At 39.2% G+C, this 25,895-nt stretch overlaps 1 protein-coding gene across 1 annotated transcript in view; it reads left to right on the top strand.

Moving 5' to 3' along the window:
• The window catches only part of HDAC9 (histone deacetylase 9), a 641,420-nt gene that overhangs the window by 613,735 nt on the left and 1,790 nt on the right, over nucleotides 1-25,895 (top strand). Inside the window, exons 25-26 of the mRNA XM_054020255.1 lie at nucleotides 9,918-10,002; nucleotides 15,370-15,523. Coding sequence (XP_053876230.1) covers nucleotides 9,918-10,002; nucleotides 15,370-15,523 — 239 coding nt within the window. The remainder of the gene's footprint in view (nucleotides 1-9,917; nucleotides 10,003-15,369; nucleotides 15,524-25,895) is intronic.

Raw genomic sequence — 25,895 nt, 5'->3', positions numbered from 1 at the left:
GTCAGGCCTCTTGTTTGGGTGCTGAAATATGAATTTAGAAGCCCAACTTCAGGCACTCTGTTTGAAAATCTTAGTCATAAAATTTTGTTGACCCTCCTGATCAGCCTGCCCTCCTGCCCATTCTCACCCACACTATCATTCATGAACTTCATATCTGACACAGCAGTTTCCTGTGGTGGTGGTGGTGATGGTGATGGTGGCACATCCTCTGAATCCTCCTCCTTCAAAATCAGCCACAACAGCAATGTTCTCACAGTGCAACCTTGCCCAGCTTTAGACTGGAGATGTGTCAGCCTGATTTCTGCTTGGCCCTGGTTAGCCTGGACACATTTAAGGTAATATCTCTCTGAGGTTTGCAGCCTCGTGCAGAGACAAATAATGCTAATGAAAATATGCTCCCACCTAGGGTGACCAGATGTCCTGATTTTATAGGGACAGTCCCAATTTTTGGGTCTTTTTCTTATATAGGCTCCTATTACCCCCCCCCACCCCCTGTCCCGATTTTTCACATTTGCTGTCTGGTCACCCTACTCCCATCACTATGCCAGGGGCCCGACTCTCCACAGCCAACGATGACCATTTGGTGACGTTGCTTCTTTGTGAGAAAGGCCTCGTTTTGTTTTAATGTTGGCTCACACCTGCTACTGCTTCTAAAGCTGCTGACCCTCTGCATTCTCAGAAAAATACCTACAGTTGGAAACAGACATGAAATGTATGTCACTGTGAGTTATGTGTGAGTGCACTGAAATATTGGCCTAACTCTATTGGCTCTTAAGGGGGACCAGTAATCTGAGGCCAATAAAGTAGGCTGGGTGATTCAATGGGTTTATCTGTTTGGAAAATATAGCATAATAAATGGAAGAAAGGACTTCTAATAATGGAAGATGAAGATAAGTGTGAGTGCATGTGCATTATAATTCACTAGAGGAAAGACATGAACATTAAGATCTTGAAACCTCTCACACAATAAATATTCTTCTCATGTACACTTACATTATAATTTATAATACAAGCATGTTTATTTTCCAAGTATTAAATCTAACTAGGGACATGCAGGAAACAGGCAGACACACATCTCCGAACCAAACTGAACAATGTTACAGCAAGGAGAGAGCAGATACTGCCCCTGCTAATTTTGGAGACGGAAGATTCAGAAACTATGTCATCATCACCACCATAAGAAATTGCTCACAGAAAATCTGTGACTAAAGGTATTGCTGAGATGGGTAGGCTGATAAGGAAGGGCATGTAGATATAGGGTCAGATACTCACCTTGTGTAAATTGTCACAGGTCTATCGACTTCCATGGAGTTATGCCAATCAATACTAGATGAGGATATGGACCATAGCATATATATGGTGTACACTGCCTCATTTCAACAGAATACTTGTAGATTTGCACAGCCAACTACAAAGTCTCCTCCAGTCAAGGACAGAAAAAATTGGTTCCTTTAAGTCACCAATTATTGTAATTTGAAGATGCATTCTTCCTTGAATGCAATTCTTTACAGGTGATTAATAGGGTAATTATAACTTATTATCTGGCACTTCACTTTTACAAATAATGATACGTACTGCAACCGTAGTTTAAAAACATTGGCAAGACCAACTTTGGCTTCTAAACACTGCACATGCAATTGAACTCAAATTAGAAAGGTCAGGAAAGGCCTTTGTAAGGTACTCTGCAGTTTGTCAGTTGTATTTATTCATGTGCTGAGGATTAGAATTCATAAACATTTTGCAGGGTTTTTTTAAATTCTTTTTTCCTTGCCTATGTTGTTCTTGGCCAGGACCTGTCAGTAGAGCAATATACTGCTTCGTATGTCTTATTATCAGCAGAATAACTTGTAACAAAAAGAGTAACCGTAAAACTAGCAGTAACTTTCACCTTTCGTGGGGAGCCAGTCAGACATGTAGATGAAACAACAGACTTACAAGCTAGAAATGCTTGCTTTAACTAATTTGTCTCTGAATCTCTGCAAGAAAAACATGTTGACACCCCAAAAAGACAAAATAAAAAAAAACCAAAAACCCAACCCCAAAACTAAACCCAAACTTGCTTTTAATTACATGTGGCCCTCATGAAAGTGATCTGTTTAGGAAGATAGCTTTTACTTTTCCCTTAATAATTATGAGTTGGGTCAATATGAAAAGAATATGCTATTGAATTAACCTTTGTTAAATAATTTGAGCATGGTAAAGGAAAGTCCTTCATGCAAATGTTGACTTTGAAGACTAACCAAAAAATCTATTTCAGAAGGTCTCTTTTTCTTGGAAGACCTCAACATTTAAATGAGTTATCAGGCCAATAATGTGTGATGAATACTTTTGAACTGCTACATAGAAGTGTTGTGAACATTCATTTTGGAAATTCCACAGAAACATATATGGAACTCTACAAAATAAAAGCCATTGGCTTTTTCTTTTATTATTATCAGAAACACTTAGCATAGCAGTTGTTTATTTGTAAAGACAATAAACGAAGCAAAAATTCAATAATGTAGACATAAATGAAGACATAAATGTATCTAGATTTCAGTTTTTATTATTCATACTTTTGTGCACAAAAAGAAAAACCTGAATTTCTTTTAAGGACAATTTACTGAACTAAATGCAAAGCTAATTAGAAGCACCCTGGGTTGCCTCCTAGGAAGGAAATCTTCCAAAGAGGCGAGAAGTGATTAAGCAATTGGATTCCCCTGAAATCCAAAATCAAAACAGTGAAATCCTTCATGCCGGTAAAGAAAGAAGGATGAGGTTAAGTTGCTGTAAAATGTCCTAGATGTCTTCTGCTAGTGGTTTTAGATCACATCCATTACATGGGCACCTGTCAAAACAAAAGAAATGATGGTTTTAGCTAATTAGAAAAGAGAAATTACTTTGAAACCAGGAAGCTGTTGAGATGCTGATGCAGCCTTGCACTGAAAATTCAGCTTCCTCATTTTCTGTGAACAGGGTTTTTTTCCTGTTGGCTTCCATTACTATCCCAGTGGTGCCCAACCTTATTACACAGGAGGGCCATATAAACCCAAGCACAAACCTTGTGTGGGCCAAACACATTCTACATATTTTAATAAGATTTAAAGTCACCTGTATTAATTTATATTTTAAGTTCATCTTGTTTTGTGTGTATTTAGATAGGTTGTTTCTATGTACAGCAGTGTCTGTATACACACTTGTGTAAACTAAAAGGATGTTAACATGATGACAAAACGCTGATGAATCAGCTGTTAGTGTACTGTGCTGAAGCAGGCCGTGGGCCTTATGAAATGCTCTGGTGTGCCCGTGTATGGTCCACGGGCTGTAGGTTGGGCACCCCTGGATTAATTCATATTTTTCCATCACAGATTAATTGTATTACTTTACTATATATGTATTTGGACTGGGTGTTGGGCATCTCTGTGAGGGTGGTAGTGGTGAGAATCTTCTGCCCAGGCTGGGAAGTAAAAGTGGTCCCACACCATGGCTTCTACTCCAGTCATTGGGCTAGAATGGGCCTCTCTGGCCCTTGCACCACCATGCCCTGTTGGGTGATGGCTAATAATATATCAGTGCAGTGACAGATCTGCTAAGCCTTCGTTCCCCAGACTACTTTGGTTTGAAGTTATAGGCTTAATTCTTCTCTCCACAACAACCTTCCCAATCCCCATTGTAAGCAGCCATGCAGGATCTCCCCATACCACACAGCCAAACCAATATGAACCCTGTCCCACAAAAGAAATGGTCTGTGGGTTATCTATTGGCTCCATGATCTGGAGCAAGTGCTAACTAGTACCCTATTCACCTTGTCCCCAACAAGAAATGGTCTATGGCTTAGGGAGGTATCTAGTAGCCAGCCCCATATGCTGTAGCAAGTGTCCCAGAGTCTGTAGCAAGTGCTAACTAGTACCAGATGTCTTCCTGTGCAGAGGAAGCAGCAAAGTGTAGTCCATGGTGCATTCCACCCAGCAGGATCCTTGTAGCAGAGGACACACCAGAAAGTGTGTCTGCTCTTTCTTACTGTGCTGGCCAAGGCTGGATTTGGCCCAAAGAAGGAAAACATTTTTAAATGGCTAAATTTAACATCTTCTAGTAAATATTCTTCCTGCTTGAATTACTCTTCTGAAGCATAATCTGACAAAACATTGTGATTGGTTGGCTACCAAGGGCATTTAAAAATCTGTACTGGACACTTTTGTTGTAAAGTATGAAATATGTGCTGTTTTCTTGCAATTAGTGGATCTTGGGTTTGGGTGTGTATGGCAATTTAAATGTAAAACTAGTGCTCTGCAGCTTTCATTCAGATGAGGAAAAGTTGGCATTTCCCCATTTTTGTGGAATTTGGTGTGAATCTGGGGAAGCTTGCCAGCTATGCAAAGAGCTCTGCTAAGAACGCAGACACTGCATTAAAAAAGAAAGGAGTGGGTGTGTGTGATTTGCCAGAATAGGTAAATGCTTCTCTCTCTAAAATGGAAATATTTCCCAAATAGCATACACATAAGTGAAAATTGCCAGAGATCAATTTTAAATTGAAAGTTAAACCTGGTTACATCTCATAGCTTCATTGTTAATCTGAATCTGTCATTATTACCAAAAAATTAATACAGTTACAATCATTGGTTCACCTGAGGTTTATGTCAACTCTGGCTGGCATAAACCTGGGAGAAGGGGCCCAAAAATGGAAAGTAGGCAGTGGGAGGAATCTACAATAGTGCAAAGTATGTGCCATAGGGTGACATTATAATCCCAGAAGTGGCCAGTGCTAGCCAGGAGGTGGCTTGGCTAAGCAGACTGAAGATGAACTCGTTCAAAAGTGATACATTACTAGTGGGAAATTTTCCAACGCACAAATGGGAGTCACATGCCTAACTCCCATTGACTGTCCTTGGGCATTATGTTCCTAGCCACCCTTGAGACCTTTAAAAAATATACTCCCTAATGAAAATGGATTTATTCATGTTGTACATAACAGTTATGGAGAACTGAAAACTTTCCACCTAGAAATACTTCTATATAAACCTAAAATATAGAAATATTCAGAAAATTCCTAACATTCAAAATAAGAAGGATATATGACTCCTACATGAAATCTCTCCTACATTGAAAGACCAGATGGAAAAGCATTGTTCCAATTCTGATACAACTTGGGGCTATCTACAGCTAGCATCATGGCAGAGCTTTATGTTTACATGCTTACTGCACAGCCTGGCTCATAACAGGGATTTTCTAATATTTCAAAAGCTGGATCAAGCAAAGAAAGGTATCCAAACAAAGGGTAGTATAAGGAAGAGGACCTCAAATGAGATGTTTTAGAGGAAGAAACAGTGGAGATTAAGAGTCAGACTTTTTTAAAAAAAATGTGTGGGTAAAAGCCTTTCATATTTGAAAGGGGATGAACTTCAAATGTTTATTCTCACTGCAGATATTGTACTCAGTTCTGTTATCACCTAACATACCTCCCCTATATTTAGGGGCTAAATGATCAAAAGTGCAAAATTATGATCACTGGAATATTGTCAGAAATCAAAATCTGCACAGGATGGAATAGGAGATGTGCAGTGTCAAAGATCTCTCTCATGAACCTACTGTTGGTCATGTTTGCCCCTAGGGAAGCCAATATAATTACTAAAACTCCTGGGAGTTGCTCACAGAAACTGTTGAATGGAGTTGGAGGCAGCAAACAGTCTGCTATTATGACTTACCCAGAACAATGGTGACTGACCACCTCAGTCATGGCTCCTATGTGTGTGATTCTCCACATACCCTTCTGGCTCCTCTTCACACAGCTGTAGAATGGCTATCAAGTCAAACTTGTACAAGAGAAATCCCATCTCCAGTAAATCTATAAAGTCCCCATGGCCTGTAGACCCACTTTGAAGTGTATGGTGGACTCTCAGGCATCCATGGGATCTGTGGCCCCTATATCTATTACCATCACCATCTCCTTCTCCAGAACCCTTGCTTTAAGCCTGAGATTGCCTAAAATGTTCCTCGGTGTCATTTTTTTCTCTAAACAAATTCACCAACACCCATGAATAAAGCTAGCTTCTGCTCCTTAAAACATGGCAGGGCTAAGGAGGCAGTGTAGTCAGGTGCCAAGCCTGGGCTGCTCATACAGTGCAGATGGTAATTGTCTCAAATTTTGGCAAACTGCTTACACCCTTACCATCACTTATGCCACCTTCCACGTATGTGAAAATTTAATAGGTGGTGTATTTTTATGCCACTTGCTGATAGGAGCACAATTCAGTTGTAGCAACTTTTGACTATCCAACGTATGTGGTGCACAGTTGCTTTTTTCCTTTGAAAATGCTTATTGGACACAAATTCCATTACATTCCCTTGGGCACACAAAAGCTCAATTTAGTGGTGCAAATCCTTTGAAAATTTTGCCTTCTGTAAATTATCCAAACTCTCCCTTAAGTGGCTTTGTTGGTCCTGCACTGACCTGAGTCATTCCTCTCTGAAAGATTCTGTTCTGCAAATGTATTTCTAGTGCTCTTTACAACTTCTATTCTCTTCGGCTCCAGATCTAATAAACTGCATGATTTGAATGCCAAGAAGTGTAGGAGTGAAGGTGATGGTGCTATGACTGTCAGGTGTAGAGTGATTTCTTTTGTTCACTGTTGGGTCTGTGTCCTGATATTTTCCAGGGACACCCCTATGTCTATGTAGATCCAAAAGGTGGATCACTGCCAACAGAAATTATTCTCCCTGATGCCGAAGGCCCTGTTCCAAAGGAGTATAGAAATAGCTGTAATAATCCACTGGCTTTATTTTTACAGTGTTTTTGTAACAATAGTGCATCAGGGTTGAACAGGGTGTATAATGTAATGAACTTATGTCTGGAGTCTGATGTGGTTTTATTGATATGGAACAGGATCTAGCATTCTGCCTGGCTACTGCAAAGAATATGGAGACACAGAACATTTCTGTAGTTGTAACCAAGCTGGAATAGTTACAGGGAGGGGTTTGTTCATTTTTTTGGGTGGGGAGGGGGGGAAGTTTAGATAACAAACACTGAAAATCCATGTCAGCTACAGGTCTGTTACAAGAGCTGACCAAAATGTTCATCTTGAATAATAATGATTGCAAATTTGGCCCTTTTTTCTGTTTGTGGTTGATTCATGAACCTAACCTGATTTCTGTGCGTGTATTTGGTATTCATAAGTATTGATCAGACATTTTAGATGAGTTAACCTGTGAGTCATTTGTGAACTCTTCACTTTAATTGTTCATTACTGGTTAATTAAGGTGTATGATTGGCCGTCTAAATCACACACCTATCACTGGACCCCAGTCCAACCAATTTATGAAAGTTGCCTGATGAGATTCCCTTTGATTAGGAGAAGCACTGGTTGGCATAGAGCTACAATAGCTATGTCTAAATCACCAACTCCTACCCAGTAGAAGGAGTTTGCAGGGGAACAGGAAGGATACGTCGAGGACGGAACAAAGCACAGCTGGAGCACCTTGCACTATGGCAATTCCACAGCCTGTGCAATGGCTCCCAGAGGTGCAGGTTAGAGTAGCCTTGAATCTATTCTAACTTACTCCAGGAGCTAAATTGGGTCCCAGTAGCCATAAGGATTGGAAGAGTGTAAAAATGTGGCTTTAAGCCACCTTTGTTCTCCTGCCTGTGGATCTGTGCTGAGCTCAGCCCAGCTGGACCTGAGCATTGGGCCCAAAGTATTTTTTTTGCTTCCTGGTTGGATGCCTGAAACATTTTAAATAGAAAATAATGACAAAGATGAATAACAGTTATTAACAAATACCTGACTTCCGGTATGAATTTTCAGACAAATAATCACTTGCGCTAAAATTTGTGAAATTAGTGATTTGTGAACATTTTCACAAATACTCAGCTTTCATCCAAGTGCTTGCAAATAACTGAATGCTATGACCTATGAAGACCAGTGAAGCAAAGTTGACTTGTTAATTGCAAATATATCAGTTACTTTGATTTTTATTATTCAACTAGCTCTAATCCTAAAGCTAGACTGGCATGTCTTAATGCATCATTTAAAATAGCAGCAATCCACCATTACAATCTGGCATCCTCAGTGGTTTTATGGCATTAGTAAAGGCTGATATTTGTATCAGCCTTTTTCTGGCAGTCCTCTTGAATTCCAAAGAATTTAAACATTTATATTACTTTAATATAAATTATGTTGCTAATTCTTATGGTTTCAAAGAAAATCTTCCAGGTAGATTCCCAATGCAGGACTATAGGCATCTCATGAGAATTAACCCAAAAGCCTGATGATAATTAGAATTTCATCAGCATTAAAATATTTCTCTGCTGATCATTTTACCTGAATCCCCGCAATTCTGGGACTTTGGGTAAATTTGCTTAGTTTGTCACCTCTTTATAATCCAGGCTATTCTCCTTAATGTAATGACTAGAACTCATCTAATCATTGACAATGAATAAGTGAGCCAATTTTGTCTCTTTTTCTGCCCACAAAATATCCATATAAGTTTGAAATTCTCTCCAGGGTATTCATCATACAAATGTATTCAAAAATATATTTTTGAATTTGTTTACAAATATTCAAAAGAAGAGCTAGTTTCTTAGTCATGATTGGACGGATGACTCACATGATGTTATTCCAGCCCTTTGATTGGATGAGTGTGCAAATACTTCTGGCATCAATATCTATGTGTACAAATTTCAGCTGCTGTTTCCATGAGAACTCACACAGATGGCTGTGAGCATTTGTGCCAGTAAAACTTAATTGCCCTAATGTGTGTAGAATGGAAGGTGTACAGAAAGGGGCATGAGCACAGCTGAATTCATTTAAAAATTGAAATGAATGTAGATGGAACATGATTTGTCTTTTTTGCTTGGCTCTTGTGACGATATATCATCATGCATCATGATACAATGTCATCATGTCAGTGCTCAATATCATGACATGTTGATATTTCACAAGTCCCAGTGTTTAATTTAGGATCCATTCATGTCTGACATATTAGGTTCTCTATCTAAGGTACTACTTAGCCCTCCACCCCCATTTCTGTATTATCTGAGCAACACACAACATCAGTATGAAATAGAGCAGTACTATTATTCCCATTTTACAGATGGGGAACCAAGGCAGCAAGACACTAAGTGACTTGCTTAAGGTCATACAGAAAATCTGTGGTTTATGGGGGACTTGAACCCAGGTTTATAAAGGCCTAGATTAGGCCCCTAACCACCACACTAGCTCTCCTTTTAGAATAGTGAGAGCCATTGAAAATGGAATTACAGGGAAAAAAACGTAAGTGTTGGCATTTTGTTTCATGCATGTGCACACTCAAACACATAAACAAACTAAAGGGTATTGAAAGTAAATGTAGCCAGTAAAAGTACAGTGGAGTCCAAATAAATTTACAAGACTTTTATTGTTGATATGCTTAAGCATTTTGTCTACTACTTTATTTGAAATTAACACAAGGCTACTAAGAGCAGCTGTGTTTTATAATTTTCCACTGTAAAATGTTGAAATGTGTAAGATGGTTAGATGTAATAACACTAGAATAATATAGATAATAGACTGCACACTTTAGTCCCAATGCGGCTTCAACCAGGTTTTGTTTGGAGTGCCCAGCTGCACATACAGACGCAATGGAATTTGGTTTGTGAGGAACCTACAAAAATTACACAAATAACTAACATTTTTTTTAATGAATAATACACAGACATGCACCTGCTTCAGAGACTCCATAGATTAGTCTTGCAGCCAATAGAAAAGCCCCTTGGAATTCAATTACATGGCTGAAAAACAGAAAACAAAATTGTGGCTATACTTTTAGAAATACCAGCAAAATGTTAACTAGTTCTTGGGCTGAGCCTCTCTTGAGGATTAGGCTGTTTCAGTTTGGTTTATTTCCATGTGTCTTGTTGCAAATTCTTAATATTCTGCTCATATTATTCTGTTCTATTCTTGCAGCTGGAGCCTCTCCCAGAAGATATGCTGCACCAAACCCCTAATATGAATGCAATCGCTTCTTTACAAAAGGCCACTGAAATTCAAAGTATGTTTCAGTGTTTTTTCTCATTATTAATTAATGTCAGAGACAACTGATTAAACTTTTGTTACAGAGTAAAGAATAAACAAAAAATATGATATCTGCGCATATACACAATACATGTTTATAACATTTATGCTTGTGCTCTTGTTTCTTTGGCACATCTTTTGTTTCACTGATGATTTAACACTTAAAAAGTTGAGTTCTTAACGTTAATCAAAGCTTTCCTACTCCCATATAGTCCAAAATCTTTCATTTGCACAACTCTCATTTCAAGCATTTTAGTCTTGCGACCCAGTGAGAGAAATACGTGTGGGTGGGTGTAGATATATGGTGGGTATATTAGGGATACGACATAGTCTCTTTGGATTCAATTTGTAGACAAATACCTTTTCAATGTATTCATGTTGAGATGGATGTGAGTTTAAAACTACATCTGGATACTTGAAATGGCTGCTGCCACATGGGACAGTGATGGAAAATATTCAGTGCTTCCCTCCCACCACCCCTTCCCTATGCATGTCACTTATGCATCCCAACACCAGTCCTGAACCTTCCCCACATACACTCTCTGTGGCCCATAGCTACCACCCACTTTTCGCTGCTGAGTTTTCCACCTGTACCTTCCTAATTTGCCCTGCTCCCAGTCACTTCAGCTCAGCTATAGAGACCTTCCTCCACTTGCCACCATGTGCTACTTCCAACCATGCTAAGTGGGGGAGAGGGGGACTTCCTGTTTCCTACCTATCGTTTGCCAGTTCTTTCTCATCACCCTCTGGTGCCATTTATATTTAGATTTGGTTTGAATACCACATGTTCTGCTAGTATTGGGTGAATAAAAAAATAAGCAGATTCATCATATTTAAAAATGTGCATAATACAGAATTATTGGTCAGTTCTTCATATATTTCTTCACATGTGAAGAGATATTGGAAAACTCATGTGTAGCTACATAACTGGTAAGTTATCCCTGCTCCCACTTATGCACTCAGGTAAATAAATGTCACAATTAAATCAGCTTTCTTCAGGAATTCATGATAAATGTCAGTGTCAGTTTTGAGGAGATATGTGTAGTGGAGTACTGCAGGAGCTGGTGCTAGGTTCAGTCTTCTTTAATATCTTCTACTAATGATCTGGAGGAGACAGTACACAGCTTGTTAATGAAAGTGACATACCATACAAAATTGGGTAAGCTGCAAATGCTAATGAGGGCAGAGAAATAATACATAGGGAGCTAGCGAGATTAGAAACCTGGACAAAAATAACAAAACAATTCAATTTGAGAGAAAAAATATTTGAGAAAAACAAAACGGTTGAATGGAAAGAGAAATCTGGAATGCAGTTATGCTGAAATAGACCTAGAGATAATAGTGGACAAAAATGAGACATGCATGTACAAGGTAATATAGCAGCAAAAATATCAAAACAACTTAGGTGCCATATTCATCACAAAGCACAAAGGCAATAGTCTTTTTCTACAGATCTCAGATGTGACCCAAATCTTGCATTTAGTTCCATACAACATATAACCAGAAAAATCTTGACAAAATGAAGGGAATTCAGAGAAGAGCCATATTAATGATGGAGGTGATTGGAGGAATTGACTTAAAAGAGCCAAATCTGCATAATTTGGCTAAGAGATGACCGAGAGGATATAACAGTCTACTAATATTTGAAAGGAGTAAACACTAGTGATGGAGAGGAACTAGTATGAATGTTACATGGGGGAGTTAGTTCAGTAGGAACAATTGGATGAAATTAAAAGAAAGAAAATATAGGCTGAATATCAGGGACAACTTTTGGGGGTGAAATGTGTTAAGCTGTAGAATTATAACCTGGGGAAGTCCATCACGTATAACATTTAAAACTAGACAGGACAAAATACTGACAAATCCTGCTTTGGCACATGCATTACTTAACGCTTATGTTTCTGTGATACAGCTCTGATGTCAAGTATTTAAATGTTACAACCTCTGATCAGTGTTTTAGTCCAAGGATTGCCTTTGCTCCATCTCTGTTTCAAAAACAGGCTGGAAATTGCAGATTTTCGATCAGACAAAGAGAAAACCCAAATTGTTTCTAAGTAGAATGGAATTTGTATAAACTTCTTTGTTTGTGACAATGGTATCATGTATTTATGGGGATATGATACAATTGGAAGAAGTATTCCCCACAACCATACAATATGTATTTCTAAATAAGTTGCTCTCACTCGCTTAGGCACCACCCCTCAACCGAGCTCTTTATACATGGAAAATGTCAGCCTAAGCCACATACATTCCAACATACTTCAAGGAAGGGTACTTTGAAATGTCTGTAACAAAAATACATGATATAAACATTCACTGTTACTATTTCCTTTGTGAATGGGAAATGTTCCCATTGCCTTATTGGAGACTTGAGCACTTTTTTATGCATCAAACAAAAGCATATCTAGATTACTTATTTGGTTTCATAGTTTATTCTGAGAAGTAATCGATGCCACAAGCTGTGCATGTATGGGACTGGCAACCCATTTCATAAACTCCAAAATGTTCTTCTTAGAAAATATAACAAGATTAGTGGAATTTCACATTCCTGCCTTGGAAAGTGAAAATGTCAGTTTTGTCAGTTGTGAGCTATTTGTCCCTGGTGCTTTTGTTTCAAACAGAGCAGGATTTTTAATACATAGGATAGTTTGGGCTGCTAGCAAAAGTAGTTGTGCAATTGCCTGCACTATGCATATACAATTGATGAGACTGTTCATGCACATCAGTAGTTGAAAATACACAAAGTCCCAATTTGTACATTCAGTTGTAGTTGTGCATGAAAAATAGGTGATAAATTGCACATGCCTTTTGTGCACAACCTTGATCATGCCATTGTTATAAAAACAATGCTACAATCCTCATTTTCCAAAGAGAATCATCTTGGCATAGGATACAGCTTTTTGTTTTTAAGAAATTTCTCTCACATTTTCTTGTAAGTATCAGGGAGCATTTAGTCCATGAGCCTCTTTAGTGTACCCCTCTGCTAACTGGATGCTGTCCTAATGGGGACTCAAAATTGCCTCCCCAAACACTCCTCATTCCATCCCCCAGATGGTGATACCTGGATACTATGACCGCTACCTGGATACTGCCACCTGCTTCCTGTCCCTACTCTGCAATTCTCCTCCACCTCTAAACCCCCTTTCACAATTTTAATTGAGTGTAGGGAAAGGGAAGGGGAGGGGTAAGGAATGATCATATGGGGTGGAAGGTAAAATGGATACACAGCACCAACTGATATGCTTGAATGTGGTCGTTAGTTTCAGTGTTAGAAGAAAGTCAGGGGGCAGTGCGCGTGTGTGTGTGTGTGTGTGTGTGTGTGTGTGTGTGTGTGTGTGTGTGAGAGAGAGAGAGAGAGAGAGAGAGAGCAAGCAGTCCTCTCTGATGCTGTTTTATTGTTGCTGCAGGAGAGCAGCACAGTAGTGGCTGGTTACTAATATTTTATTTTATGAATAGGAGACCTTGAAAACTCAAGCAGTGAACATGGGTTCATTTCTTTTATGGGCAAAACTGTGTATTATTCCCATGCCAACAGATTTGATTTTCTTGCACATCTGTTTCTACAGCAAAAACCCCACCCACTTGTGAACATTTAGCCCATAAATTATGGCCTGTATATTGCCATACTGATTTTACATATAACCGCTGTGAGAACATTGTGGAATGCCTAAATAACTTTTTATTTTTTTATTTTAATGACTAGAGAATATGGTCTCTACTGACTATTTTTGTCTTGTTTTTATAGAATTTGCCAGGCCTCAGCCATTTGGTTTAGTATTATGTACACAGTTTTTTAGCCATGGCTCTCCTGTATCTGGAGGAAAATCCAGCTTCTAACACTTAATCTTAACTTTGTAGGATACTTAATACACTTCAGATTTTATCCCCTCCTCCACCAATTCCTATTATTTAAAGATCCTGCTAATTATTCAAACATACACAGTACTAGGGGTCAAAGGAACACCCGTCTGCCATGGTGTCTGTCGATCATGGAGATTGACTTATGCATTCATCCTTTGAGTATATTTTAAATAAGGTTATTGCTATCTTTATTGACAGCTGCTGTCTCATTTGACTCAAACGCTCATCTTTTGAAAAGCCTAAAATGGTGTTATATGCCATGTTATCAAAGAAGGAATTTTTAACACTCAGTCCAGAATACACAGCACTACAATTGGCCCTGCCTGCCAGCTGTTGAAACCCTCCAGCTATCCCATGGCTAAGCACCTTGACCCAACCCACCTCCCAGCTGCCAAAATCTTCCTCCTAGTCCTTGTGAAAGATCCCCTACTTGAGCCCCCCTCTGTCACAGCTGTTGAAACCCTTCCACTAATTCCCAAATAAGTGCTCTGACCCCGCCACTGGCCCAGCTGCTGGAAGCCTCTTGCTAACCACTGAATAAGTGCTGGTCCCAAACTCCCTTCCAGCTCCTACTTTCCAGGTGGCATCCACCTGGAATTTAGTAAGAATTCTATGGATTATTATTCTTTGAGGAATATATATTTAAGTTTTAAGTTGTTCACCTGGTTACCACTAATTGACCCCTGTTTTTGAATAACATATTACTGAGTGATTATTTTTCATTCCTACTCACCTGCACATTATTTTTTGCTTCACTTGGGAAGCTTTTCAAAGTCTTTTCTGTTGCAGGCAGAAGGCTGACATCTCTCTCACACTTTTATTCCACTGGTGTGTTTTTACCCCTAAAACCAGAAAAATGTCTTTCTTATAATACCTAGTAGCATTCCAACAAAAGCCAGTGCGTATATGAATGTTTTAAATAAATTATTGTTCTAGTACACACCCTGAGGTTGGAGGAGAAAGAACATCCAGGACTAACAAACCTGATTGTTCTGGCAACATAACTGCAGGCCATGCTGGCATTCATGACTCCCCCCCCCTTCCCCAAAAAGTCAGTGCAATGTGAGCGCTTTGTACAATTATTTTCATTTTTCTATTCCCATTTGTTGCAAATACACCTATTGCCAGGCAATATCGTACCTATCTGTTCTGAACTTCCTTCTCCTACCATAGATATAGCCAACAGTCTGACTGATAATATGAGTTCGTTAGGCTGTGTGTTACTCCTTTAGTTTATTACCTTCTGGGGAAGGGTGTGACACAGTCCTTGGAATGAGAGTGCTTTCCAATTTGGCATTCTTAGATCCAGAAACATTCTTCATCGTGGCAGTTTGAAATCCCAATTACAATTGCTTACAGTACAGGGATTTTAACTGATAATCACTCTGTGTTGGACCGAAGTGATTACTGTGCTTATACCACCATGCTAGCTAAAATTCCCATAAATTATTATGTGTGTTTTTTTTTTTTTTTTTTTTTTTAGGCAAGTACTGGAAGTCAGTGAAGCCGTATCCTGTGCTAGTGGGTTGTGCTCTGGCTGAGACTCAGAAACAAGAGAGAGAGGAGACGGAGACTGTCTCTGCTATGGCCTCACTGTCAGTGGATGTTGAACAGTCTTTTTCTCAGGAAGACAGCAGGTAAGTGTACATTGTTGGAAACCCAGATGGCAAGATTTTGTACCCTGGTGTTGTAAGAACCAGAACCCAGATTTTGAAAAGTATCTGATAATTTTGAGTGCTTTGGGTTTTGACACCGAAGCTTGAGACCCTTAGGAAAGTATATTGAGTTGGGCATCCAAAAATCAGAGTCACCCTATATTAGTGATCACAGTGTGTATAAATATTTATTAAGATTCACAATTTCACTAAATGCACTCTTCCCCCTCAAAAACTAAATTGAAAAGCAAAATACTGATGTGAAAAAAATCACGAATTGCCAAAGCATAGTTGATCATGGTCTTCTCCTGAGAGGACATTCAGACTTATTTTAGATTTGACTTTATAAAAATCAATTTAAACTGCTTTCAGACAGACTAAGGGTATGTCTGCACTGCCCGCTGGATCGGCGGATAGCGATCTATCTATTGGGAATTGATTTATCGCGTGTAGTGTAGACAGGATAAATCTATCCCTGATCGCTCTCCCGTCGACTGCTGAACTCCAGCAGTGCGAGAGGCGGAAGCAAAGTCGACGGGGGAGCCGCGGCCATCAATCCAGTGCCGCAAGGATGCGAAGTAAGTAATTTTAATTTGATCTAAGATGCGCAACTTCAGCTACGAGAATAGTGTAGCTGAAGTCGATGTATCTTAGATCGATCTCCCCCTCCCCCCCCCCCCCCCCCCCCCAGTGTAGACCAGGCCTTGGTAATGATAGACTGAAATCAGCACTGTTACTTCAGTTTTACACTAATGTAATTCCACTGATTTCAGTGTGTGACATGATGTAAAACTGGAGTAAGACAGTGGAGAATCCGGCTCAGTGTATTTAATGTACCACGATGAAGATAGGTCATCAAATAAAGAGAGTGTTGGTTTTCCCTGCCTGTCAGCTGACATTTCACACTAATCCAGTAAGGCTTGGACTTGGATGTGAATTTAACAATTCTATAAAATGGAACAAAACTGCCAATGCACTTTTGTCAATACAATATTTCAAAATGAATCACTGATGCCTATTGAATAGTGCCATGTGCAGTACAATGTTTCTTTAAGGAACTGTTGGAGTCAGAAAAGTCACTCTATAAAAATTGCATTATGGAGTTTCCTATTTATTCGCCTTCAGTGAATAAATCCCACCTGGCCTCTCTGTAGTGGAGAAAGACCCAAAAATGCAGTGGAACCTTCTGATTCCACTGGACAAGAGAAAAAGGGGCAGGAGATAGAGAGGCCATACAAGGGGACTCCTCAACTCCCTGTGCACTGTGAAGCTGTGCTCCATGACAGCTCTCTCCACAGGAACATCGAAGGGAGGAGGGAGTTGTGGGTGGGCCAAAGGAGCAGTGGGAGTGTAGCCAGTGGATCCATGAATTATGTGAATGTACTGGCAGCTGCTGCCTGTGGGCTCAGTGGTAGGGTTCTAGTCCTCAAAACCTGCATTGGCTGTTTTAATCTGAATTCAGCTGACAATTTTACTGATGATGCACAAGGGGGATAACTATAGAACTCAGTAGGATATTATAGAATCTTCAGTAGTTGTATTGGCTCTCATAAGAGTAAAAAATTGGGGTTTTAAGTAAAGTAAGCAGCTGTGACTCAAAGACACAGATCTAGTGAGTAGAGTATTCATTATAACTGCACTTGAATAATAGGTCATTATTATTATTACAAATACATAAATGCATAGGAAGAAACCGTTTTTTCTCTCAGTGACAGACAGTTGGTCCATACGAGCGATCTTATTTTTGATCCACAACATTGTCAGTTAACCCTCAGCTAAGGAATGAACCCAAATGTTTGTAATCTAAGTGTGTGGCAGTTAATGCTTTCATCTGTTAGCCAAGGATGTAAAAACCTTTTCCACATGTGAGTAAGGGGCTAATGTAAAGGGACTATAATTTAGGGTTTGGTAACTAATTAATATGATGAAATAAAGCTAAGTTTTAGGCTCTCAAATAAAATGTAATTAATTTTGCATATAAAATTACATAGGTTAGAATAATCAGTAATTAAAAGTCATGTTATAAACCTATATTAATCTAAAACTATAGCCACTTCACAGTAATTGATTCTATAGTCATTCAGTAAAGCAGTACTTCTGCTAACAATGTATATTCTTAATGCTATGTAAATATATCACCTGACTACTGATAACCGGTGGAAATTGCCACCCCTTCCTGACATGGAATGATTTGAGAGTGCAGCTGAAGGAAGTGTGAGAAAAATGGATGTACTGATATGTATACAAATGGAATTCATTTGGCTGCCAGGTTCACTACACTTCATCAGTTCTGGATGGTTATAGGAATGAATCTGTCATGAATTCTTCTGTGGAAAAATGGCTCCACTTGAAATAACTTTTGGGGTGCTGTAGAAGTTTTTCAGCAGCACAATAAAACCTTTGCATGCCTACATTGCTGATTCCATTACCACATTCATAACCTGCCCAGTGGTCACTCAAAACCAGCCTTTCCATAAATAAATGATGGGGGCAACTTTGGACCAAACTGATAGCCAAGCTCTCCAGTAGTTTTGGCCACCATGTTTCCTATTCCCCACCCCTCACTTCCTGTTAACAGAGACAAACAAAAATAGTTACTTCTAAAATTGGCTTTCTAGGGCCTGCTTCCTTTGAGATGCTGGGAGCCTCCTGAGAGGAATTGTGTGTGCTTAGCACAGGCATGGAGAAGCTCTAAAGCAGCATTAGAAACACAGGGCCTGATTTACCACTGTACTACTCCAATTTTACACTATCTTAACTCCCTTAAGTTCTGTGAAGTACAGCAGCATAAAACTGAAGTAACACTGCAGTGAGACAGACCCATACAGGACAGTAACACATATAACAATTACAGACCAAGGAGGAGAGCCTTACCCCTGCTCCAGTCCTTTATGCCAGATGTAAAGGGCCCCTCTAAGCTCTGGTTTCAGCTGAGTGAGCATTGCACTGGAACTGGCACTGAAGAAGAGAGCTGTAAGGCTGCCATCAGAGGATCCCCTAGCAATCCCTGGTATATGAGGCGTGCCAGGTCATGTTGAACATAGGGCCAAAGCACACAGTGCTGCAGTCCACATGGCAGTCTCGGGAGGGTGCTGTAACCTAAACAGGCCCCCAAAACTGTAGAAGTTATGCTAAGAGCCTTTCCACACCTCAGAGCAACTGGAGAGCTTACAAAGGTAGCTTAAATCCCCTCCCCGCATGCACACATATCTGGCCTACAGCTGCTGTGCTTCTAGGAGGGGCATCCCAAGGACTCAGTGCTGCTTCACTGAATGTATGGTAAAGATCCCATTGCCTTCAGCTGTGTAGAATCAGGCCCCCAGATGAAGAGAGCAATAGCAGGAGAGTTTCTTTGTAGGAAACTCTTGCCAGTTATGTTGGAGGATATATTGGTGTTTGGAGTGAGATGACTCATTTTAAACTCAGATTTTGGGTAAAGCAGCTCTTTTTCTGGCCAACTCATATCTGACTCATTTACCACTGATGAATAAAGTATAAAATGCTCCTGGCTAAGAACCATTCTAAGTATTTTTTTTTTTTTAAGTTTTCTTTCTTTCCCCTTTTTTTTTTTTTAGCAGTGGTAAATGACAACACAAAGTAGACAGTTGTTTCAATTTGATTGGCCCTGACATGCTGAGTGAAGCAGACTTTATGAAAAGCTATTTTTGTTCTTGGTGGGTTTTTTGTTAAAATACTCTATGCATTTTAATATACATTTGAAACTAAATTGTAGACTTCAGGAGAGAATAGATAAGGGAGAAGTGATTTATGGATAGGACAGAAGGGAAAATATGAATGATGTAAATACAAATTTAAATACAGAGACAATTAAATAAATAGGCATGGTCTTATAAACATGTTTAACCACAACACATTGTGTGTATTGATAACTACTTGTTACCTAAATGAGATACACATATAACTGATTAGAGCTTTGTAGTGGCCAACAGTTGTTTCACAAAACTTTTGTTTTGAAAAAGTTCAGTACAATAGTCTCCTTGATTCTTTTACTTTTTTTTTTTAAAAGGAGCAGGGGCTATCTGGTACTTAATTGTTTTAAAGCAAATCTTAGGAATACATTTAAAAGAATTTGAATTCATGGCCCTGATTTACCTGGATATAGATGTTACCCAACTGGAAATGAGATATGAAATGTAATTCTTAGATGTTGGATTAAAATCCATTTTAGAGGATTCTGTGGTTTCTGAACTAATGACTGGGATTTTCATCATTTTATAATTTCTGTTGGAAAGATTAAAGACCAGATCCTGAGATACAACTGTTTTTCATAGACTGCCAATCATGGGGGAGGGAGGGTGTATGTGCAGAGGTGCATAACGCTGGGTCTTTGCACTCCTCTGACCCTACTGTCATCTCTGTGCAGGAGTAATCCACCTGCATCAAATTAGAGCATCGTGAGGGCTGCTCTAATTTATGCCAGCTGTAAACAGCCCGAGTGGGATGAAACCATACTCTAGGATTGGCATGGCACAAGGTATTCTGGTCAAACCCTCTCCTTTGGCCATGCCTCTCTTGTCCTGCTATTCCATGGGAAGGATAAGAGCCTTACACCAGAAATCACCTTTACACAGTAGTGATCCTCCACAGCTGAGCTAGGCTGTGCGCAGAAACAGCCACACCACACCAGAAAATCTGTCCCTTAGAATGCATTTATATTGTGAAATTGCAGAAATACTAATTGCAGTCTGTTACCTATCATTTAAATCAGTATCTGTACCAGATGACTGGAGGATAGCTAATGTGATACCAATTTTTAAAAAAGGCTCCAGCGGTGATCCCAGCAATTACAGCCCAGTAAGCCTAAATTCAGTACCATGCAGATTGGTTGAAACGATAGTTAAGAACAGAATTATCAGACACATAGATGAACATGATTTGTTGAGGAAGAGTCAACATGGTTTTTGTAAAGGAAAATCATGCCTCACCAATCTACTAGAATTCTTCTTTCAGCAAGCATGTGGACATGGGGAATCCAGTGGATATAGTGTACTTAGATTTTCAGAAAGCCCTTGACAGGGTCACTTTTAAGCAAAGTAAGCTGTCATGGGATAAGAGGGAAGGTCCTCTCATGGACTGGTAACTGGTTAAAAGATAGGAAACAAAGAGTACGAATAAATGGTCAATTTTCAGAATGGAGAGAGGTAAATAGTGGTGTCCCCCAAGGGTCTGTACTGGGACCAGTGTTATTCAACATGTTCATAAATCATCTGGAAAAAGGGGTAAAGTGAGGTGGCAAAATTTGCAGATGATATAAAACTACTCAAGATAGTTAAGTCCAAAGCAAATTGAAAAGAGTTACAAAGAGATCTCACAAAACTGGGTGACTGGGCAACAAAGTGGCAGATGAAATTCAATGTTGATAAATGCAAAGTAATGCACATTGGAAAACGTAATCCCAACTATACATACCAAATAATGGGGATAGAAAGAGATCTTGGAGTCATTGTGAATAGTTCTCTGAAAACATCCACTCAATGTGCAGTGGCAGTCAAAAAAAGCTAATGGAATGTTGGGAATCATTAGGAAAGGGATAGATAATAAGACAAAAAATATCATATTGCCTCTATATAAATCCCTGGTACTCCCACATCTTGAATACTGTGTGCAGATCTGGTCACCCCATCTCAAAAAAGACATTTTGGAATTGTAAAAGGTATAGAAAAGGGCAACAAAAATGATTAGGGGTATGGAACAGCTTCCATATGGGGAGAGATTCATAAGACTGGGACTTTTCAACTTTGAAAAGAGATGACTAAGGGGAGATATGATAGAGGTCTATACAATCATGACTGGTGTGGAGAAAGTAAATAAGGAAGTGTTATTTACTCCTTCTCATAACACAAGAACTAGGGATCACCAAATGAAATTAATAGGCAGCAGGTTTAAAACTAACTCAAGGAAGTATTTCTTCACACAATGCACAGTCAACCTGTGGAACTCTTTGCCAAAGGATGTTGTGAAGGCCAAGTCTATAGCAGGGTTAAAAAAACAACTAGATAAGTTTGTGAAGGATAGGTTCATCAATGGCTATTAGCCAGGATGGGCTGGGATGCAAAACCATGTGCTCTCTCTATATGTATAGATGGAGATATACCTATCTCATAGAGCTGGAAGGGACCCTGAAAGGTCGGAGAGTCCAGCCCCGTGCCTTCACTAGCAGGACCAAGTACCGATTTTGCCCCAGATCCCTAAGTGGCTCCCTTAAGGATTGAACTCACAACTCTGGGTTTAGTAGGCCAATGCTCAAACCACTGAGCTAGCCTTAGCTTCTGTTTGCCAGAAGCTGGGAATTGGTAACAGAACAGTTGATGATTCCCTGTTCTGTTCATTCCCTCTGAAGCACCTGCATTGGCCACTGTCAAAAGACAGGATACTGGGCTAGATGGGCCAATAGTCTGACACAGTATGGCTATTCTTATGTTCTTATGCTGTTTGAGCATTTGACAGTTCTCTGTTGCTTAGAAACATACCTTATACTTTTATTTTTAATCTCAGTGTGATGATGTCGAGCTGAGAAATCTCTGTAATTCCAATTTATAAAATGAGGAAAACACTTTTTTGGTGACATAAATTTTTCTCCGGTATTCTTAACAGTGAATGAAAGAAATATAGAAATAAACCATTTTAAACAGTATTCCAAATAAATGTTTTAATTCCAGATTTGAGATCAGAAGGACAATTTTTTCCCCCAGCAGGCTGATTTTTGAAAACCAGACTGTTTGAAGCTGCTCATGGGTTCATTAAAGACAGAATAACAAGTATCTGGAAGATCATAAGATGTTAGAATCTAGCCAGCCTGAATTCTGCAAAGGAAAATCATGTCTCACTAATCGCTTAGAATTCTTTGAACATGTCAGTAGTGGATAAGGAAGAACAGCTGACACAATTGGTTTAGACTTTCACAGGGGCTTTGACTGCTACTAAAGAAATTAAGTCATCATGGGGTGAGAGGCAAATAATGCATCAAATGCTTGGCTAGGAGACAGAAAGTAAAGAGTAATTTTTATCATGGCAAAGGTAACAAAGGGTGCCTCAAAGGTCCGTAGTAGGTTCAGTGTTATTTAATATGTTTATTAATGATCTGGAAAGGGGGGTGAATAGTGAGTAGCAAAATTTAGGCTATTTTGGTTAGTTATCACCAGAGAGGACTGAGTGGAACTTCAGAGAGAATTAAACCAGCTAGGTGGAAGAGCAACTTGATGGGAACTGAAGTTCAATGCTGATAAAATGCACATTGGAGGGAAAAAGTTGAACTACTCATACATTTTTCAGGGATCTAAATTAACAGTATCAACTCAAGAAAGAAATCTGGGGATCATTGTTAACAGCTCAATGAAGACTTCTGCTCTATGTGCAGCTATAGTCAAAAAGCAAACAAGAAGTTAGGATGCATAAGGAATAGGATAGTGAATAATACAAAGAATAGTATAATACCTTTATATAAATCAATGGTGCATCCTTATCTGCAGCACTGTGTGCTGTGCTGATCACCCCATTTTCAAAAAGCTATTACAGAACTAAAGGGAGGCGGGCTCAGAGAACGGTGATGAGAATGATCAAGGGCACCAAAAAACACATGAGAGATTGAAAAGATTGGGACTCTTGACCTTAGATGGAGACGAGTAAGAGGGAACATGATAAAGCATATAAAACAATCATGGTATGGAAAAGGTAGTTCAAGATCGTCAGTAATACAAGAACAAAGACAAAAATTGAAAACTGAGAAAGGAAATGTATTAAACATTGCCACAGAAGTCATTGAGACCAAGAACTTAACAAGATTCAAAAAGAGATTGTTTATTTATATGGATAGCAAGAATATCCCACATTATCATTATTAACAACAAAATTTGGAAAGGATATTAAACCTCATTCTTCAGGTTTTAAGCCAATCTCTAACTTTTAGAGACAAAGATGAGACCTAAGGTGTGTATATGTGTGTTGGGAGGCAGAGGTGGGGTGGGCAGATTATCCCAGACCTTTCTACAGTCGAGTTCTTTCACCTTCTTGGAGGGATCTACTACCAGTCACTCTCAGAAACAGGACACTGGACTAGATGGATTTCAAGTCCGATTCCGTATGTCAGTTCCTAAGTTGTGATGTGAGAATGAATCCAAAGGAAGATGGATTAGTGAGCAGAGAAACCAGGTGAAGTGATCAAAGTTGCAAGATAATATGTTTAAAGATCCATGGATTTTCAATTTGGCATGTGGGTATCCCTTCTACGTAGGTGGTTGTGTGTGGGGGGGTAATGATATATATACACAGACACATATTATATATATGTAAAATATGGTCAATTTCTGCTCTTAGCTTAATCCTTGCAATCCTGTTGAAGTCAATGGTTTGCATGAATATAAATGAAAGAAGATGGTCTGTTAAAATCAACACAATTGTCAAAATCCCTAAAAACTGTTCTTTAATAACTTTTCTATACATAAAAATAGCATGACTTTATAGTCTGATATATTGTGATCACATTCACATTGGGGTAAAGATGGCTTTGTTTATCTGGCCTATTGTCTATGGCACAAAATGGCAGCTATTTGAAACGGCTCAGAAGTTTGAAATATTAAATGCATCCTCTGGGGAGATGGATTAGCAGAGTTCAGGCGAGACAGTCAAGAATCATAGAAAAGCCAATACATCAAGTATAGAATCATATAAATGCTATGATAAGCCTTGTGGAGAGGCTATGCTAGGAGGCTCTCTCTTCACCTCCAGTGGTAGCAGATAAGCTTCTATTCTGGGACCCATTTCCATTGCAACTGATGTGCAGTCTTGGGGGCAAATGCTATGAAAGCCCTATGTTATACAACACACCCCTACTGTCTCATACAAATCAACCATCCTAAGACAATTTGTCTATCTGTACCGTGATTTTTGTACATTTTCTCTGTTTGCCTTAATATACGTGTTGTATACGCAGCGATGACTCACTTTGAGATGTTGTAATGAGTGCATATTTACGACAGAGTCAGTGGGGCATTTATACCCTATCACGTGGAATTCAGTGCACCACACTGAGTAGTGAGCCATGTTTTAGTGATCTCAAGAGAGGACTGGGACTCCTTCATCAGGCTGCATAGCTCATTGGAGCATTTAAAAAACACCAGTGAAAAATTGAACCTACTTTTTCCCTAAAATTTCCATGAACATAGACATATGCCATGTGTTGCAATGGGCAGTTTGTCTGGAAATAGATACATCAATCCTATCCAGCCCTGCTCCTGCCACATTTTCAAGCATACCAACACAGAGCTGTATGCATGGGTGTACACTTCTGCAGAGCTCCCATAAATTCCATTCCCTTTCAACTCCCAGGAGCAGCAGAACGTGAGTGGTTACGTTGCATATGAGACCCTCCACAGCGTGGGGAAGGGGGAAGGATTTGTGCTTTATGGATTAATAATCCAAACACATTGTAAAACATTTTATGGAAAGTAGTTAGTTAGAAGACATTTGCTTTTTCATATCACGCTCATTTTATTTTATTTTTTTTTCAAAATACCAGAAGTGATTAGTGATTGGATTAATAACCTGTATAAATTCTTTTAAAGAGACACTACTGAATTTTCATTGGAGGAGCCTTAAATAAAGTCCAGATTCAGTTAAAGTTCTTTGGCTTCCTTGCTGCAGAAACCCATGTAAGGCTACGCAAGCCCCACATAATTAATTTTCTAGGGCTTGCATGAGAGCTTCCACTTCCTGGGGGAGGTTTTATTGAATCCAAACATGAAGTGAGATTTATTGGTAAAGCCTCTTTTTGGTTTAGCCCTCCTCTCATGTAAAAAATGTCTTGAACTGCCTTTTTTTTTTTTTTTCAACTGAAGTTCCAAGTTTAGATATTGTTTGTCAAATTATTTCTTAGGAAAAAAATGGCCACGTCCAAATTCTTAAGCCTTTCAACAATGAGGTTTCTAATGTAATCTCTGACAATTCCTTATATAGTGGATGCTGATAGTGGGGCAGATCCTCCGCTGACGTAACTTGTCATAGAGCTATGGCAGTTTGCACCAGCTGTACATCTTTAAAAGTCGGTTTTGGTTTTGCCTGAGCGGAATGTCTCCCAGATGATTTCTAATAAAGGATAGGTATCTAATCTGATTATATATTATTAATAGATACCTGCTGTATGGCAGTGATCTGCTAATCGAATTCAGAATTTGGTCTTAGAAATGTTAAGAAGACATGCACTGTAGTTAAGAAAGTGCAGAAGCAAAAATCAGAGGACTGGCATGTCAGCTAACTACATGGTAACTATTTGGTTTTAATGGTATGGTCCCATTTGAAGAAGAGTAATTTATTTTTAGTTGCAAATGCTTGAAAAATA

This window comes from Malaclemys terrapin, chromosome 2 (assembly GCF_027887155.1).
Source record: "Malaclemys terrapin pileata isolate rMalTer1 chromosome 2, rMalTer1.hap1, whole genome shotgun sequence".
Lineage (NCBI taxonomy): Eukaryota > Metazoa > Chordata > Testudines > Emydidae > Malaclemys > Malaclemys terrapin.
This window is presented reverse-complemented; position numbering and strand designations above follow the sequence as displayed.